This window comes from Ranitomeya variabilis, chromosome 1 (assembly GCF_051348905.1).
Source record: "Ranitomeya variabilis isolate aRanVar5 chromosome 1, aRanVar5.hap1, whole genome shotgun sequence".
Classification (NCBI taxonomy): Eukaryota; Metazoa; Chordata; class Amphibia; order Anura; family Dendrobatidae; genus Ranitomeya; species Ranitomeya variabilis.
In genome coordinates this window covers 756,308,493-756,329,087 of record NC_135232.1, presented here as the reverse complement: position 1 = coordinate 756,329,087, position 20,595 = coordinate 756,308,493, and the positions used below count along the sequence as shown (strand labels likewise).

Genomic DNA, 20,595 nt, shown 5'->3' with positions numbered 1-20,595 from the left:
GTGTGCAGTTTAACTCTTTAGAGGGATCTTTTCAAATAAGACAATGAGGAAATTATTTATGCAAATCCTGGAGACAGGTTCCAGGGCAATGCTATCACACAATTCTGAATTAATGCCTAATCTCCCTATAGTTACCATGATTTTGCGTGATATATACAATGTTGAAAAGAGATTATCCAATATGGGTCACATGCTGGATGTGGCTTCCCAGTTTGTGGCCGTTTATTATGACATATTGCAGAAGTGTTGATAAAAATTGGATTTTTATTTTGAAAGTACAATAGTAAATTGCTGTAGAACATATTCTGCACGAGTTAAACATCTTTTTAGATTAGTTTTGTACTATGATGCATTACTAAAAATAAACAAAAAGATTGCCTTCAAATCAAGGTGTCGAAAGGTCAATACGATTTGAATACTTGTGGTCACTTGACCTCTCACTCGCAATGGGAGTAGAGGGAAATCGTGACAGAGGCCAGAAAACACCTTCATGGGTATGTCCACATGATGGTTGTTTTATTCAGGTGTGTTTGGAGCAAGTTCACTCCGAAACCAACGTGAAAATGCACCAACAAAGCATTCAAAAAACTAACATTCATTTCTATGTGAAAACTAATTGCAGCGCTTATGTTCAAGCTTTTAGGCATCTTAACTGCTTCAGATTTCCAAAGATGCCAACCATTTGAAGATGTGGCCTTAACTGTGCTATACAAGTTACAGGGAAGGCTCAAAAGATGGTCAGGAGTCATTTTGAGCATTTTTGCTTAAAAAATTTGTTAGTGGTTTTATCATTGTTAGGGTCGGTGTATACTGCCATATTATTGGTCAGAGTATGATATGACAAAACATCAGATCGCATCCAGACCAGTCAGTCTATAGGGCCATACACATGTCCGATTTTTTCCTCAGTGTCAGTGTAAGGGGGGGGGGGGGGATAAGGTGCATGAATGTCCAAGTCTGATCCATCGATCCACTGTACGGATTGCACTTGGCCATGTAAGTCAATCAGTGTGTGGAAATTGAAATTATCGGACTGCACTTGGATCATTTTTGAATTCAGTCCAATTTCCACACACCAACAACGGAGAGGATGGAGAAATGTTGCTCTCCATCTTCTCTTCAGTGTGCTGTGATTTTCTATTCCAAATGACATTTGCAGAATCTGCCAGATTCTCTTGGATGAAAGAATCTACAGCCATCTGCATGAACCCTTATACCCTTCATCCCAGAGCAGAGTTTTCCAGACCTGGCCAAATTATACAATTCTTACCAGTGTTATTGTATGAGGTACCGTAATAACTCTGGAACACTTCAATGTATACCAGTGATTCTGAAGCTGTTTTTTCACGACACATTATACTTCACGTTGATGATAAATTTAAGACTACATTTCTTACATTTGTGAAAATAACGCAATTTTCAAACTTCTAATTTTTATACCCTTAATCCAGACCATTATATCACAGAAAACAGATCAATCAAATTTCCCACATGTCTACTTTGAATAAGCATCAATTTTTAAACATAATATTTTTTATTAGGAAGTAGAAGGGTTAAAAGTTGATCAGCAATATCTCAACTGTCCAACAAAATTTACAAAACCGATAGGTTGTGTACAAATAGGTAGAGACACATCCTATTTGAAGTGACTGAGGGGTCTATTTGACAGAAAACAGCCGTGCCACCATTTAAAAAACTGCACCATTCAAAGTTCTCAAAACTATATTCAAGAAGTTTATTAACCCTTCACAGGAATTAAAGCAATGTGAAAGGAAAACAAATGTAAACTTTTTTATTTTTTTCCTCAAAATGTTGATTTATCCCCAAATTATTCATTTTCACAAGGGTAACAGGAGAAAATGAACCATACAATTTGTTTGTTTTGGAATGCAAAATTAGCTAGAATAGTGGATGCCATGTTGCCTAAACAGTGGAAACCCCCCACAAGTGACCCAATTTTGGAAACTAGAATCATCAATTAACTTATCAAGAGGAGTGTTGAGCACCTTAACCCACAGGTGGTTCACGTGATTGTATATTGTGGAACTGTGAAAATGAAAAAAATATATTTTTCCAGCAAAAATGTTGGTTTTGTTACAAATTTTTCATTTTTACAATGATAACAGGAGAAAATGGACCATAAAGGAAACTGCACAAACAAATTGTAAGTACACAGATAGCCAATATGCGGTGGAAAATTATGGTTTGGGCGCAAGATAGGGCTTGCAAGGGAAGGAGCACCATTTGCAAAATTGGCTGGAATAGACGCCATGTCGCGTTTTGAGAGCCTCTGATGTGGCTCAACAGTAGAAACCCCCCACAAATGACCACATTTTGAAAATTACACCTCTTGAGGAATTCATCTAGGGGTGTAATGAACATTTTTAATCTTTAGGCGATTCACAAATGGCTGAGAAAATAAATTAACATTTTTTCCACCAAAATGTTGCTTTGGCGCCAAGTTTTTAAATTTCAAAAAGGGGAAATGGGAGAAAATTAATGGTACAAATTTGTTACGCAATTTCTCCTGAGTACGCCAATACGCCATATGTGGTCAAAAACTACTTTTGAGGCACCACGCAAAGCTCAGAAGTGAAGAGAGCAATACTGGAGTTCAGATTTTGCTAGACTGGTTTGAGGGTGCAATATCACATCAGAGCCCCTGAAGAACCAAAGCAGCAGAACCTCCCCATAAGTGACCCCATTTTACAAATTACACCCCCACTTAATTCATCTAGGGGTGTAGTGAAAATGATGACACCACGTGTGCCCCACAGAATTTTATACCATTGGGCAGTGAAGAATGAATAATTACATTTTTACCAGTAAAATGTTGATTTAGCCTCAAGTTTTTAATATTTATAACAGCTAAAAGGAAAAAAAAAATGGACCTCAGTTTCTGGTGCAATTTCTCCTGAGTGTGCCAATAACCTACATAAAATTGTGAAATTCTTTTCAGGCACAGTGAAAAGCTCAGAAGGGAAGGAGCGCTATATTGTAGTGTAGATTGTGTTGCTGTTTGAATTTGTGAGAGTAGAATGTGCTCTGCTCAACCAGCTGTTGTCAAGAGGCAGATGATAGCTGAATAATTCAGTCATCTGCTGGGAAAGGTGTGGGCTCGCACACCTAAGTCAGGGACCCAACATACATGACGTAACTATACGTCATATGTTGGGAGAGGGTTAAAGCATTTGGACCAAGTTTATCCAAAAGAGTAGTTGTAACTTAGTGATTGCTGGAATTGTCCAACTGCTGAAACCTACTCCAAGCAAAATAAGCTGTACAGAGCCCCATGTCAATGGAGTGCAGGTTGAGAGGGCACACCTACCCTCTATTCATGGTCTGCAGGATATATTAGCACAATTTACTGCATTATCTAGCGGTAAGATAAAAAAATATTATGTAAACAGTCTGCAGAAGAGCTGGGGGATTCATGATATATAGCTCAAGTGGTCTTCATGATTGCAACATTTATTTGCACGTAATAGTCTCACCTTGTGGACTGTAGCTCTGTGGCCATGTGGCAGGAGGCTGGCCCGTCCACCCATTAGCTGCATTTTGCATTCCTCTACTTCCCCACTGATTAGAACCTGCAGATCCAAGATTTTGGCTTTTGCCATCACGGGGCTCAGCGCGTTTTACTTCCACCTAAACAAAGACAGAGACTGGTCAGAAAATAGCTCAATGGTTACTGCCCACTCCCCACCCACTACACCCAAAATTATACTTATAAGCTTAGCATTCTAATACTTAATTTATCTTATTATTAAAGGACTCTATATGGGTCTCTGAGAAGCTTAACATACACAGTATAAAGCAAATATATATCTTACTCTATGTGGAAAACTAGGGATTATTAATATAGCTCTAAAAAGAAAACACTCTCATCCGGACTGTAGGGCCGTGTCGGGACTGGACTTCGCTTCATGTGAATAGTAGTCTGGGCTCTGCTCACATCAGAGAACCTCATGGGGCTGGGATACTGCTAGGGAGGCTGATTGGCTGCATCAAAAATAGCTAATGGAAGATAAAGACTTACCTTCCCCAGGCTAACGCTTTAAGAATCTCAATTTAATTAACTCGCAAATAATGTCAGAGGGAATGGATGTGGTAAGAGAATCTTACACTATATCTAACAAAAAAAGTAAACAAAACATGCAAGTAATACAAAATGGACAGTTTGGTCAATAAGAAGCATATTCTTCATACTGTGTTGTTAAGTTACATAACACTAGCAACAATCCATCGCTTTGGTTTCACCCACATTTTTTTTTTGTTTGCAAGAGTAGATTGGGGACCTGTCCAGATCTTTTATTTGGACTACTGTGTGCTACCAACATACTATAGATATAAATTATGGTGTAGGAGACACCACCATAAAAAAGTAATCAGCAGCTGGAAACTGCATTACATGAGGTCTTTAAAGCTTTCCCTTGTACTAGACAACTGAATTTTCATTTACGGTCCTCTATTATTCAGACTGTATAGCAATCCATGGATAGAATATAAGAGGATGAAAGAGGCCCAGAAACGTTTTCTTCTCTCTCCTCATACTAACTAGTGTGTCCTCCATCAAATGAGTAGACCAACTAGCCAGTCTAAACAGAAAGTACTATTTTTCAGGAAGTTTTATAAGTTAGTTGTGAAAATAGTGCATCTCTAAAGAAATGTATCTTGTGCTATTTTATAAACATCCACCCTGGTGTGGCACTATTACACTGGTCAACAGCATTTTTGGTGCCAAAGATATTTCATTGAATTTAGGGTATTTTTGGGGTGCTGATTCTGAATATGTCATCAGTTTTGCCAGATTGGCTCAAGTTTTTGAGATTTTTGGTATCTTATTTATAGCACTTGTTGGTAAATGCGACGCATCATCTCATTAATTTCTTTGGATTAGTACTTGAACTGAGCAGTTCTCAATATAGTTTTGTGTTAATTAGTGTTCTAAAAGTTTGTTCATAGCTTGATTTTTGCACTAACTTTATGTTGTTGTCTGTTTTCCAGTGAAAAGCATGAACTCATCAAGAAGAAGTTGTCTTAACGATCCAGACTCATTCTGTTACATTTGTGGTGAATACACACTGCCAAAACATAGAAGAAACATAACAGACTTCGTAAAAAAAGTGTATTTTGCCTATTTTGGGGTTATGCTTGGGGACCAAGACAAGTTTTGGGCACCACACATAGTGTGCAAAGCATGTATCGAATTATTACGAAAATGGAGCAAAGGACAAAGAAAAAGCTTCAAATTTGGTGTTCCAATGGTGTGGAGAGAGCCAAAAAATCATCATGATGACTGTTATTTATGGTAAACACAGGTACAGGCACATCTTCACAATGAGGGACAGCCTTCTTGCAGATTCCATGTTACTCCCATTTTCGTTTCTTATGCTTATTGAATCCTTGCACTTGCACTGCACAGAAATAACAGTCATCCTGATGATTTTTTGGCTCTCTCCACACCATTGGAACACCAAATTTGAAGCTTTTTCTTTGTCCTTTGCTCCATTTTCGTAATAATTCGATACATGCTTTGCACACTATGTGTGGTGCCCAAAACTTGTCTTGGTCCCCAAGCATAACCCCAAAATAGGCAAAATACACTTTTTTTACGAAGTCTGTTATGTTTCTTCTATGTTTTGGCAGTGTGTATTCACCACAAATGTAACAGAATGAGTCTGGATCGTTAAGACAACTTCTTCTTGATGAGTTCATGCTTTTCACTGGAAAACAGACAACATCAAGTTAGTGCAAAAATCAAGCTATGAACAAACTTTTAGAACACTAATTAACACAAAACTATATTGAGAACTGCTCAGTTCAAGTACTAATCCAAAGAAATTAATGAGATGATGCGTCGCATTTACCAACAAGTGCTATAAATAAGATACCAAAAATCTCAAAAACTTGAGCCAATCTGGCAAAACTGATGACATATTCAGAATCAGCACCCCAAAAATACCCTAAATTCATTAAAATATTTTGGACACCAGAAAAAAAAATTTTTTTTGTTGACCTGTGTTATCTGTGCATCACCCATAACCTCAATGGTCATTTCTCCTACGCAGACTTCTCTGGCCACTGAATAAATTATGGGGAACCTACATATAAGCCTACACCGCTATCGCTAACCCCTAACGTTAGCGATTCAAGTAGACCTCCCAGACATGACAACACAGTATGAACAGTTCAATTTACTGCAGAATGGTTAAACTACTGAGAACATGGCTTTTGTACCAAAGTTTCACAGTAAGTGACCCAGTAATGAAACAGTAACAGCATCCAGTCCTTCATGAAGTCTTCCATTTGCCAAATACTCTTTTTCCTGTCCCTGTTGCATAATGAATTTGAAACCCGTGACTTCAGAAGGAGTGGCATCAAGCCAAACCTTAGGCAGCAGAGATGTCCTTGAGGGCTCCATGACTTAGGAGCACAAAGAATACAACTAACAATCACTGAATTTAATGGAGAATCCTTCCAATTTTTTGTTTAATTGGAAACATTCCCTCTTCCTACTGGAACTATAAATTACTCACCTCCCCAACTTTTTTTTCCCCTTATATTATAAAAACAAACAAAACACCAATCTGCCAAGGACATTGACTGCACCCCAAGACTTGGCTTCGTCTTAAGGTAAAATAAAACTACAACTACACACTTTTTTGGTCATGATGTCGTGAAAATGCATGTTGACAGCCTGGTCCACTGATTGTTCGTCCTCGAAAGTTATAAATCCAAAACCTAGCCAACGACGAAGAGTGAATCAAGGTAGCAGGGTGTTGTGACACAAAACAGGATGATGAACAGTATTAGGAGCAAAACCAAGACCTTAGCAGCAGGATCAGCATATAGCAACTGCAGCCATAGTGAAACAGCAGAATTAATCTAACCACTGAAAGACAATCTGGTTACAAACGGATACAATGTCAGTAAAAGATCATTAGTCAAACCTGGACAAAACGTCAAGGGATGGGAGCCAGAAACAAAACATTTTGTAAGGTACCTAATTAGCACCCGTGTCATCTTGTTGCGAATGGTATTGATGGCATCAGAGTGTACTTAGAAACTAACACGGGCTGTGAAGTTGCTTGCAACCCTGCTGCTTCCTTCTTGGTGGCATTTTGCTTTGCAGCTAGTGCTGACAGCAGCCATACATATTTCTTAAGCGTTAAACAGAGATACAATATCTATAACAGCTAAGGACTACCAAAGCTTTCCCAACACTGTTGGAAAAGCCCAGAGTCTAAACTGGAGAGAAAGCTATATGAATACACAAAGATACAGGCCAAGCTGAGATCCAGCAGGACAATTGTAAAATATTCTAAAAGTTTGCATTTCCCACACTACGGTGAGTGAGGTGTAAACAAAGTATCAGTAGATGGTCAAATAATCCCTGTGTAGATCATTCATCCAACACTGCTAATACTGGTATTGAAGCAAAAACCTTTTCACTCAAATGAAGATCATGTCAACACTACTGTAATACAGGTGCCTTTCTGTTTCTGAATTACAGCCCCAAATCTTGGCGTGACCACAATTCTGGTTATCATCACAAGGACCAAGAAATATCTTAGTTCGGATGATGAGACCCATATTCAGTATTAATAGAAATTGGCTTTAGATGGAACATTATCTGGGACATCCAATCCACACGAGTATAAAGGAAGAAGTCTTATGGCTCTCTAGTGAGGGGCAAAAGGATATAAAGAAACAGTACTAAACGTTTTGCAAAAAGGTGTATGAAATGTATAAAAGCCAACAAATAAAATGTCCACAAATATGTATTAAACTCGTCCATTCTTATCCTACATTCACACCACCGTATATTTGATCCAAGTGCTTTCTGTGAGCAAGCTGGCAGCACTTGGACCAATTTCATTCAGTTTTTTTTGTCCTCCAAGAACAATTTGCAGCACGCACTAGTCTCAAAAATTAGATCCCAAATAGAACAACCGTATAGCATCAGAATTTTACAGATATATTGTATTTCTTTATCCCCTTTACGCCATTTACTGTAGTTATGGCATATGCCATGTTCCTGCCTTTGATATGGGCTTGCAAGCAGAGCCGCATATTTCCCTGCAGATGATGGTCGATTTTGGTCAAACAGATGCGGGTGGAGCAGAAATCTACCTTCAACTGTTAACATGTTAAATGCCAATGTCAATCTCTGGTGTTATATCTGACAGTGTCAGATAACACACACCGGCAGGGGGCGCGTCATCCCAGGCACCTATAGGCACGTCCGTGACGTGATCACTGGGCACCAATGTGCTGCCATGACAGTCGGGCGTCATTACTATACTGAAAGCCAATGCTTAGCTGGAGTTCATAGAAGATTGTGATCTTAGCTATACAAAGCAGTGCTATTCCACTACTGTGTAAAGTACACACAATCAATAGCAGCTTCAAGTCCTCCAAGATAAAAAATACAGTAAAAAAAAAAAAAAAATGGAAAAAAAAAGTTTTTAAAAACATGAAATTCAAAAGTTCGAGTAAAAAAACAAACAAAAAAACAAAACAAACAAAAAAAAAAAACACCACCACACATTTGGTATCTCTGCATTCAGAAATGTCCGATCTGTTAACATGTAAAATAAATTAATCCGATTGGTAAACGGTGTAACAGGAGAATCGAAACGCCAGAATTCAGTTTTTTAGCCGCCACAACATTATTGCGATAAAATGCAATAAGAACATCGTATCTACCCCAAAATGGTATCAGTAAAAACGTCAGGTCATAGAGCAAAATATAAGTCCTCACACTGCCCCCTATAGCAACATTTTAAAACGCTACAAGTTTCTGGGTGAAAAATGCAAAAAAAAAAATTAATATTTTTTTCGACCACCACTAGAAAAACCAAAAAAAAACAAAAAACACTATACATTGTTGCATATTTGTTTAAATCATGCTGACAGTACACCGTATAGTGAATATAGCCAATAAAAAAAACAATTGTGGAACTGTACTTTTTTTTGCAACTCCAATGCACTTGGAATTTTTCCCCCACTTTCCCGTGCATCACATGATAAAATGAATGATGCCATTCAAGAGTACCACTCATCCAGGAAAAAAAAATAAACCTTCATACGGCTACGTGGATAGAAAAATTAAGTTAGTCATGAAGGGGTTAACAAAACTATTTGTTCTTGTAAATTTTAATAACTGTTGATGCATAAAAAACGGATGCTATACAGATTGCAAGTGTATGAAAAAACATGTTTTTGCTAAGTGAAAATTTGCAACATTTTGAATGCTCTCATCTGACCTTTGCCTTCGAAGACTTCACATGTCAGCTACTATGTAAAGAGGGGGAAAGTTCTGCCTAAGGCTTCTTTCACACTAGCGTCGGGCTAGCCCCGACGCTAGCGTTGTCCCCGCCGCACAACGGGGGCAGCGGATGCATTTTTCCAGCGCATTCACTGCCCCATTGTGAGGTGCGAGGAAGTGCGGGGAGGTGGGGGCGGAGTTCCGGCCGCGCATGCGCGGTCGGAAAAAGCGGACCGTCGGGAGCAAAAAACGTTAACATGTAACGTTTTTTGCTCCCGACGGTCCGCCACAGCAGGGCGCAACAGTCGCAGGACGTGTCATTGCGTCGCAAATGCGTCGCTAATGTTAGTCAATGCAGAAAAAAACGCATCCTGCAAGCACTTTTGCAGGATGCGTTTTTTCGGCAAAACGACGCATTTGCGACGTAATGCAGTTAACGCTAGTGTGAAAGTAGCCTAAGTGTCACAGAATTAAACAGTTAAAGTTTAAAGCACACAAAAGCCCTAAACATACAAAAATAGTACTGACACTTCATTTACACCCCAAACATACAGCAGCACCCCCAGCGTATCTAACTAGACTGGCCTGTACCTGAGTGATAGAGCTTAAACACCTAGAGAAAAGAAAGCTAGAGAGATAACATTAATCACAGTCAAACAACAAACAGTTTAACAATACTTTACAGTAACTTAAAATGGATAGGAATGGGAAAAACAAATTAAAATATGCCTTAGCTTAAAATGGAAAGGAACACTACTATATATATATATGGTCTTAATGATGAGGTGAATAGTAGGACATTCAGATGGCAAACAATTTTGACAGCATGTATGAAGCGGGTAATGGATGTTCTGTGGCCAGCACCAGCACGTGACCTGGGCTCTGGAGAGGAACACTGAATTGGACAACAGGACACAATGCATCTGGCACACAATACAGAACACCCAGGATTCTGATTGGTGCACTGCATTATTTCAGTAGGACCATACACGTGTAACAAAGGAAAAGTAAGAATGGCAGTTTGAAAAAAATACAGTTCATGTAAAAGTGAAACATGTCAGATGTCTGAGACACAAACGTCACAGCTTGCAAATGGCCCAACATGCAGCACAAAGTAGGCTGCTGATTGTTTTAATTTTCTTTGGGAGTGAGGGAAAAATTAAGATATTCAAGCTCAATTTACAAATACGAACACATTTTCAATGCGGTATGGAGCAAGCATTAACCCCTAAGAAGTGAAGACAGGTAATGTGTGAAGCTCGGTCACTCGGAAAACTGTTTGCCATCTAAATGAGGAGAAGTATGAAAGATTGGAAAATAAGATGGATCAGCGTTTATTTACCTCTCGGCCTCTGCTTCTCTGCATCATAAATCATCACAACTTCAGTAACCTGGAAACCAGACACATTCCTTTAATTATATAACATACTCTTTATGAAACGGCGCAAATGCAGGTAGTAATTGGTATATAAAGAGAAGTGTCTCCTCCATAAGATCACATACAGTTGTGTTTAAAGCGTTTGCCCCTTCCTGATTTCCTATTATTCTGTATGTTTGTCACACTTAAATGTTTGAGATCACCAAACTAATGTAAATATTAGACAGAGATAACACAAGTAAGCACAAAATGCAGTTTATAAATAAAGGTCTTTATTATTAAGGGAAAAAGAAATCCAAACCTACAGGATCCTGTGTGGAAAAATGATTGCCTCTAAGGCTATGTGCACACGTCAGGATTTCGGGCAGAAATTTTCCTGACAAAAACCGGACATTTCTGCCAGAAATCCGCATGCGTTTTTACCGCGTTTTTTTCCAAATGCATAGAATCGCGGGAAAAACGCGGAAAATCCGCAAAATGAATGAACATGCTGCTTTTTTTTTACCGCAATGCGTTTTTTTCGCGGAAAAAAACGCACCATGTGCACAAAACATGCAGAATGCATTCTAAATGATAGAATGCATAATGTATGCATTTTTAATGAGTTTTTATAGTGTTTTTTCGCGGGAAAAAATGCGAAAAAACCTGAACGTGTGCACATACTCTAAACCTAATAACTGGTTGGGCCACCCTTAGCAGCAACAACTGCAATCAAGCGTTTGCGATAACTGGCAATGAGTCTTTTACAACGCTCTGAGAAATTTTGGCTTATGCATCTTTCTAGAGTTGTTGTAATTCTGCCACATTAGAGGGTTTCCGAGCATGAACTGCCTTTTTAAGGTCATGCCACAACATCTCAATTGGATTAAAGGTCAGGACTTTATTAGGCCAATCCAAATACTTCATTTTGTTATTCTTAAGCCATTCAGAGGTGGACTTGCTATGTTTTATGTCACTGTCCTGCTGCATGACTCAAGTGCGCTTACACTAACAGACGGCCGGACATTCTCTTGCAGAATTTTTTGATAGACAGCAGAATTCATGGTTCCATTTACCACAGCAAGTCTTCCGGGTCCTAAAGTAGCAAAACAGACCCAGACGCATCACACTACTACCACATTTTACTGTTCGTATGATGTTCCTTTACTGAAATGCTGTGTTACTTCTACGCCAAATGTCATGGAACATACATCTTCAAAAAGGTAAACTTTTGTCAGTCCACAGAGTGTTCTCCCAAAAGCCTTGCGGCTCATTAACCCCTTCCCGACCTTTGACGCCACGTAGGCGTCATGAAAGTCGGTGCCAATCCGACCCATGACGCCTATGTGGCGTCATGGAATGATCGCGTCCCTGCAGATCGGGTGAAAGGGTTAACTCCTATTTCACCCGATCTGCAGGGAGAGGGGGAGTTGTACTTCAGCCCAGGGGGGGGGGGGGGGGTGGCTTTGCCCCCACGTGGCTACGATCGCTCTGATTGGCTGTTGAAAGTGCAACAGCCAATCAGAGCAATTTGCAATATTTCACCTATGAAAATGGTGAAATATTGCAATCCAGCCATGGCCGATGCTGCAAAAGCATCTGCCATGGCTGGAAATCATGTTCAACCCCCCCCCCACCGCCCCCGATCTCCTCCCCAGTCCTCCGTTCTGTCCGGTACCCCCCTCCGTCCCCATGCTCCTGTCTGCTCCCCCCGTCCTCCGATCCCCCCCCCCCCGTGCTCCGATCCACCCCCCCACCACCCCCTCATACTTACCGAGCCTCCCGAAGTCGGTCCGTCTTCTCCCTGGGCGCCACCATCTTCCAAAATGGCGGGCGCATGCGCAGTGCGCCCGCCGAATCTGCCGGCCGGCAGATGCGTTCCATGTACATTTTGATCACTGTGGTAAACTTATCACAGTGATCAAAATAAAAAAATAGTAAATGACCCCCCCCTTTATCACCCCCATAGGTAGGGACAATAATAAAATAAAGAAAATATTTTTTTTTTCCACTAGGGTTAGAACTAGGGTTAGGGTTAGAACTAGGGTTAGGGGTAGGGTTAGAACTAGGGTTAGCGTTAGAATTAGGCTATGTGCACACGGTGCGGATTTGGCTGCGGATCCGCAGCGGATTGGCCGCTGCGGATTCATAGCAGTGTTCCATCAGGTTTACAGTACCATGTAAACCTATGGAAAACCAAATCCGCTGTGCCCATGGTGCGGAAAATACCGCGTGGAAATGCTGCGCTGTATTTTCCGCAGCATGTCAATTCTTTGTGCGGATTTCGCAGCGTTTTACAGCTGTTCCTCAATAGGAATCCGCAGGTGAAATCCGCATGAAAAACACTGGAAATCCGCGGTAAATCCGCAGGTAAAACGCAGTGCCTTTTACCTGCGGATTTTTCAAAAATGGTGCGGAAAAATCTCACACGAATCCGCAACGTGGGCACATAGCCTTAGGGTTAGGGTTGGAATTAGAGTTAGGGTTGGAATTAGGGCTAGGGTTGGAAATAGGATTAAGTATAGGCTTGTGGTTAGGGTTATGGTTAGGGGTGTGTTGGGGTTAAAGTTGTGGTTAGGGTTGTGGTTAGGGGTGTGTTGGGGTTGGGTTGTGATTAGGGTTATGGCTAGAGTTGGGATTAGGGTTAGGGGTGTGTTGGGGTTAGTGTTGGAGTTAGAATTGAGGGGTTTCCACTGTTTAGGCACATCAGGGGTCTCCAAACGCAACGTGGCGCCACCATTGATTCCAGCCAATCTTGCGTTCAAAAAGTCAAATGGTGCTCCCTCCCTTCCGAGCCCCGACGTGTGCCCAAACAGTGGTTTACCCCCACATATGGGGTACCAGCATACTCAGGACAAACTGGGCAACAATTATTGGGGTCCAATTTCTCCTGTTACCCTTGCGAAAATAAAACATTGCTTGCTAAAACATAATTTTAGAGGAATGAAAAATGTTTTTTTTTTTTTTCACGGCTCTGCGTTGTAAACTTCTGTGAAGCACTTGGGGGTTCAAAGTGCTCACCACATATCTAGATAAGTTTCTTGGGGGGTCTAGTTTCCAAAATGGGGTCACTTGTGGGGGGTTTCTACTGTTTAGGCACATCAGGGGCTCTGCAAATGGAATGTGACGCACGCAGAACACTCCATCAAAGCCTGCATTTCAAAACGTCACTACCTCCCTTCCGAGCCCTGACTTGTGCCCAAACAGTGGTTTACCCCCACATATGGGGTATCAGCGTACTCAGGAAAAACTGGACAACAACTTTTGGGGTCCAATTTCTCATGTTACCGTTGGGAAAATAAAAAATTCTGGGCTAAAAATCATTTTTGAGGAAAGAAAAATTATTTTTTATTTTCACGGCTCTGCGGTATAAACGTCTGTGAAGCACTTGGGGGTTCAAAGTGCTCACCACACATCTAGATTAGTTCCTTGGGAGGTCTAGTTTCCAAAATGGGGTCACTTGTGGGGGAGCTCCAATGTTTAGGCACACAGGGGCTCTCCAAACGCGACATGGTGTCCGCTAACGATTGGAGCTAATTTTCCATTCAAAAAGTCAAATGGCGCTCCTTCCCTTCCGAGCCTTACCATGTGCCCAAACAGTGGTTTACCCCCACATGTGAGGTATCGGTGTACTCAGGAGAAATTGACCAACAAAATTTAGGATCCATTTTATCCTGTTGCCCATGTGAAAATGAAAAAATTGAGGCCAAAATAATTTTTTTGTGAAAAAAAAGTACTTTTTCATTTTTACGGATCAATTTGTGAAGCACCTGGGGGTTTAAAGTGCTCACTATGCTTCTAGATAAGTTCCTTGGGGGGGTCTAGTTTCCAAAATGGGGTCACTTGTGGGGGAGCTCCAATGTTTAGGTACACGGGGGCTCTCCAAACGCGACATGGTGTCCGCTAAAGATTGGAGCCAATTTTTCATTCAAAAAGTCAAATGGCGCTCCTTCCCTTCCGAGCGCCCAAACAGTGGTTTACCCCCACATATGGGGTATCAGCGTACTCAGGACAAATTGGACAACAACGTCCGTGGTCCAGTTTCTCCTTTTACCCTTGGGAAAATAAAAAAATTGTTGCTAAAAGATCATTTTTGTGACTAAAGTTAAATGTTCATTTTTTACTTCCATGTTGCTTCTGCTGCTGTGAAACACCCGAAGGGTTAATAAACTTCTTGAATGTGGTTTTGAGCACCTTGAGGGGTGCAGTTTTTAGAATGGTGTCACTTTTGGGTATTTTCAGCCATATAGAACCCTCAAAATGACCAAAATGACTTCAAATGTGAGGTGGTCCCTAAAAAAAATGGTTTTGTAAATTTTGTTGTAAAAATGAGAAATCACTGGTCAAATTTTAACCCTTATAACTTCCTAGCAAAAAAAAAATTTGTTTCCAAAATTGTGCTGATGTAAAGTAGACATGTGGGAAACGTTATTTATTAACTATTTTGTGTCACATAACTCTCTGGTTTAACAGAATAAAAATTCAAAATGTGAAAATTGCAAAATTTTCAAAATTTTCGCCAAATTTCCGTTTTTTTCACAAATAAACTCAGAAATTATCGACCTAAATTTACCACTAACATGAAGCCCAATATGTCACGAAAAAACAATCTCAGAATCGCTAGGATCCGTTGAAGCGTTCCTGAGTTATTACCTCATAAAGGGACACTGGTCAGAATTGCAAAAAACGGCAAAGTCATTAAGGCCAAAATAGGCTGGGTCATGAAGGGGTTAAGATGTTTTCTGGCAAAACTAAGAAGAGCCTTAGTGTTCTTATTGCTCAGCAGTGGTTTTCGTCTTGGAATTCTGCCATGCAGGCCATTTTTGCCCAGTCTCTTACAGTGGCATCATGAACACTACCTTAACTGAAGCAAGTGAGGCCTGCAGTTCTTTGGATGTTGTTGTGGGTTTTTGTGTGACATCCTGGATGAGTCTGTTGTGCTCTTGGGGTAAATTTGGTTGTTCGGCCAGTCCTGGAAAGCTTCACCACTGTTCCATGTTTTGCCATTTGTGGATAATGGCTCTCACGGTGGTTCGTGGCATCCCCAAGCTTAAGGCTATGTGCACACATTGCGGATTTGCCTGTGGAACTTTCCGTGCGGATTCTGCATCTCTTCGCAGAAAACGCAGGTAAAAATCTGAGCGTTTTTTATGTGGATTTTGTGGGTTTTTCCTGCAAATTTCATGCGTTTTTACCCCTGCGTTTTCTGATAATGGAATGGGTGCAGAAACACACAAAGAATTGACATGGTCCTTTTTTAATCCGCTGCGGATTCCGTGTGGAATTTTCCGCATTATTTGCACAGCATTTTTATTTTCCCATTGATTTATATTGTACTGTAAATCACATGCGGTTCTGCACGGAAAAAAGCAGCGGATCCGCAGTAAATCCACAACGTGTGCACATAGCCTTAGAAATGGCAATATAACATTTTACACTGATAGATCTCAGTTTGTTTCTCATTTGTTCCAGAATTTCTTTGGATGGCAGCACGTTGTCTCGCTTTTGAAGCTTCCTTTAGTCTACTTCACTTTGTCAGACAGGTCACATTTACATGATTTCTTGATTGAGAACAGGTATGGCAGTAATCAGAACTGGGAGTGGCTAGGGAATTTGAACACCACTTCCCAAGGATCTGATTAAGCAAAAATTACCATATATATATACTTGAGTATAAGCCGAGGCACCAAATATTGCCATGGAAAACTGGGTAAGCTTATTGACTCGAGTATAAGCCGGGTATGCATTGTGTACCCCCCCGTTGCTGCCCTGCTATGCGTGGCTCCCCCCCCCATCGCTATCCTGCTATGCTTGGCTCCCCCCCCATCGCTGTCCTGCTATGCGTGGCTCCCCCCCCCCCCTGCTATGCGTGGCTCCCCCCCCCCGTCGCTGTCCTGCTATGCGTGGCTCCCCCCGTCGCTGTCCTGCTATGCGTGGCTCCCCCATTCACTGTCCTGCTATGCGTGGCTCCCCCGTTCTGTTCTGGTGTGTGCTGCTCCCCCCCCCACCATCCACGTCTTGTCCTGGTATGTGTGGCTCCCCCTGTTGTATGCATGGCTCACCCCCCAGTCCCATCGTTGTAAGCATGGCTCACTACCCCACCCGCCATCCTACTCACCCTCCTGGCGCCGTCGCTGCATCTAAGTTGTCCCAGCGTGGCAGCTCTCCTGTGCCAAGCGGTCACTACCGCTCATTAAGGTAATGCATATGCGCTCCACGCCTATGGGAGTGGAGATGCATGCATATTCATTACATTAATGAGTGGTGCCACGTAACCGCTCAGCACAGGAAGAGCAGCCGGGACGGAGATGCATCGACGGCGCCAGGAGGGCAAGTATGATGTCTTCTGTTAGCCGACTCCTGCCGCTGCTCCCCCGCCAGCTTTCTAGACAATGACTTGTGTATAAGCCGAGGGGGAGTTTTCAGCACAAAAAATGTGCTGAAAATCTCAGCTTATATGCAAGTATATACGGTAACTGTTTGAGTGTACTGGGGTCAGGGGGAGGCAATCACTTTTTCACACAGGGGTCTGTAGGTTTGGATTTCTTTTTCCCTTAAAGGGAACCTGTCACCCCCAAAATCGAAGATGAGCTAAGCCCACCAGCATCAGGGGCTTATCTACAGCATCCTGTAATGCTGTAGATAAGCCCCCGATGTAACCTGAAAGATGAGAAAAAGAGGTTAGATTATACTCACCCAGGGGTGGTCCCGCTGCGGTCCGGGGCCTCCCATCTTCTTACGATGACATCCTCTTCTTGTCTTCACGCTCCGGCGCAGGCGTACTTTGTCTGCACTGTTGAGGGCAGAGCAAAGTACTGCAGTGCGCAGGGAAAGGTCAGAGAGGCCCGGCACCTGCACACTGCAGTACTTTGCTCTGCCTTCAACAGTGCAGACAAAGTACGCCTGCGCCGGAGCGTGAAGACAAGAGGATGTCATCGTAAGAAGATGGGAGGCCCCGGACCGGACCGCGATGCTCATCGGACCGGACCGCAGCGGGACCACCCCTGGGTGAGTATAATCTAACCTCTTTTTCTCATCTTTTAGGATACATCGGGGGCTTATCTACAGCATTACAGAATGCTGTAGATAAGCCCCTGATGCTGGTAGGCTTAGCTCATCTTCGATTTTAGGGGTGAGAGGTTCCCTTTAATAAAATACCTTAATTTAACCCCTTAGGGTACCGTCACACATTGAAATTTTCATCGCTGCGACGGCACGATTCGTGACGTCGCAGCGATCGTATGATTATCGCTCCAGCGTCGTAGACTGCGGTCACACGGTGCAATCACGGCGCTGGAGCGATGCCGAAGTCCCCGGGTAACCAGGGTAAACATCGGGTAACTAAGCGCAGGGCCGCGCTTAGTAACCCGATGTTTACCCTGGTTACCAGCGTAAACGTAAAAAAACAAACCGTACATACTCACCCGTCGGTGTCCTTCAGGTCCCTTGCCGTCTGCTTCCTGCTCTGAGTGCAGCCGTACAGTGAGAGCAGATCGCAGCACCGCTGCGCTCTGCTCTCACTTTCCGGCCGGCACTCAGAGCAGGAAGCAGACGGCAAGGGACCTGAAGGACACCGACGGGTGAGTATGTACTGTTTGTTTTTTTACGTTTACGCTTGTAACCAGGGTAAACATCGGGTTACTAAGCGCGGCCCTGCGCTTAGTTACCCGATGTTTACCCTGGTTACAAGCGAAGACATCGCTGGATCGCTGTCACACACAACGATCCAGCGATGTCAGCGGGTGATCAAGCGACGAAAGAAAGTTCCAAACGATCTGCTACGACGTACGATTCTCAGCAGGGTGTCTGATCGCAGTAGCGTGTCAGACACAGCGATATCGTAACGATATCGCTAGAACGTCACGAATCGTAACGTCGTAGCGATGGAAATTTCAATGTGTGACGGTACCCTTAGAGACGGTGCCAATTTTGAACTTAATGATCAGGCCAGTTTTTTTAAATCCGACCAGTGTCGCTTTATGTGATATCTCTGGAACCCTTCAAGGGTTCCCAGCGATTCTGAGACTGTTTTACTTAAAAAAAAAAAAAAAAAAAAAAAAAAAATTTTCAGGAACATGTTTTAGCCTTAAAATTGTAATTTTCACAATTAATAGGTGAAAACAGAATCCATAATTTGTTATGCAATTTCTCATGAACGCGAGGATACTTTAGGTGTGGTCAAAAACTTCTGCTTAGACACGTGGCAGGGCTAGGAAAGGAAACAGCTCCATTTGCCTGGGATAGATTGTGAATGATATGTCACATTTGGAGAGCTACCGGACATGCGAAAACAGCAGAAACCCCCCCCCCAAACAATTGACCCCATTTTGGAAACTATACTCCTCAAAGAATTCATCTAGGGGTGTACTGAGCATTTTTTTTTACCTACTTTTAGCACCAGATTTATAATTTACACAAGGGTGAATAGGAGAAATTGTACCCCACAATTTGTTATGCAATGCCTCTCGAATGTGGCAGTACCCCATATGTGGTTGAACACTACTGTTTGAGCACATGGGGGGAATCAGATGGGAAGGAGCTCTGCTTGTCTTTAAGGCTACTTTCACACTAGCGTCGTGCACTGCACGTCGCTATGCGTCGTTTTGTTGAAAAAACGCATCCTGCAAAAGTGCTTGCAGGATGCGTTTTTTCTCCATTGACTTGCATTAGCGACGCATTGCCACACGTCGCAACCGTCATGCGACGGTTGCGTCGGACCGTCGCCACCAAAAAACGTTGCATGTAACGTTTATTAGTGCGTCGTATCCAGCATTTCCAACCGCGCATGCGCGGCCGGAACTCCGCCCCTCTCCTCCCCGCACCTCACAATGGGGCAGAGGATGTGTGGAAAAACAGCATCCGCTGCCCCCGTTGTGCGGCGCTTGCACAGCATGCGTCGGTGCGCCGCAACGTCGCATTGCGACGTGCAGTGCATGACGCTAATGTGAAAGTAGCCTTAGAATGAAGATCTCATTTATATAGATTGTGGTCTCCATTAGCCGAGACCCTGAGGTGCCAGAACAGCAGAACCCCACCCCACACACACACACGTCCCATAATGGAAACTTCACTGCCCAAGGATTCATCTAGTGGTGTAATGAGTATTGTGAACCCCTTGAGGCCTCACAGAACTTCGTAAAGTGGAGAATATTACATTTTAGTGGTAAAAATGTAATTATTGTATTTGCTGCAGCCTTTCAGGTACACAAGGGTTGATAGGTGAAACTGAACTCAATTTATTGAGCAATTTCTCCCGAACATGGTGATGCCCCACATTTTGTCAGAAATTACTGTTAGGCCGCAGTCACACTTGCGTGTGCAATGCAAGAAACTCGCTCGAGTCTCTCACATCAATACCCGGCACTGCCGCCGGCACTCAGGAACGGAGCATTCAGCTGCATGTATTTCTATGCAGCCGCATGCTCCAGTCCCGAGTGCCGGCTATTGATGCACGAGTTCCTCGCATTGCGCACGCAAGTGTGACCCTGGCCTTAGGCCACATGTCAGGGCTGAGAAGGAAGGAGCTCCATTTGTCTTTTGAAGCAAAGATTTTGCTAGAATAGTTTGCGGGCAACTTTTGCGGAGCCCTGAAGGTGACAGAACAGCAGAAAAACCACAAAGGTGACCACATTGTAGAAGCTGCACCTCTCAATGAACTCATTAAGGCTGCAGTGACTTTTTTTTTTTTTTTAATTCGTTTATTTATCAAGCATAAAATAAAATTACAGCATACATATTTGTCCTAGTCATTGGTCTGCATGGTTATATTTACAGGGACTGAAAAAGACAGAGCATACATATGCCAATCATTTCACATAGAGAAAACATATGTGCTAAGTTATGAAACAATCAGAACATAAGGTTCTTAAACTACAAACAAACTAAGCCTCCAGAACTACTAAGCCTACACTTAACAAAAGTGGAGTACATTATTTTTATTTTTCCCCTCCACCTCCCATTGCGC

General features: G+C 42.4%; 1 protein-coding gene across 7 annotated transcripts in view; it reads right to left on the bottom strand.

Moving 5' to 3' along the window:
* The window catches only part of DAZAP1 (DAZ associated protein 1), a 68,610-nt gene that overhangs the window by 17,481 nt on the left and 30,534 nt on the right, over nt 1-20,595 (bottom strand). For 6 of the 7 annotated variants that reach the window (XM_077271121.1, XM_077271137.1, XM_077271128.1 and 3 more), the window contains exons 6-8: nt 10,617-10,665; nt 6,662-6,744; nt 3,495-3,648 (exon numbers count right to left, since the gene is read on the bottom strand). In XM_077271121.1, coding sequence (XP_077127236.1) covers nt 3,495-3,648; nt 6,662-6,744; nt 10,617-10,665 — 286 coding nt within the window. The remainder of the gene's footprint in view (nt 1-3,494; nt 3,649-6,661; nt 6,745-10,616; nt 10,666-20,595) is intronic. The other variant, XM_077271165.1, reaches the window with a different exon arrangement.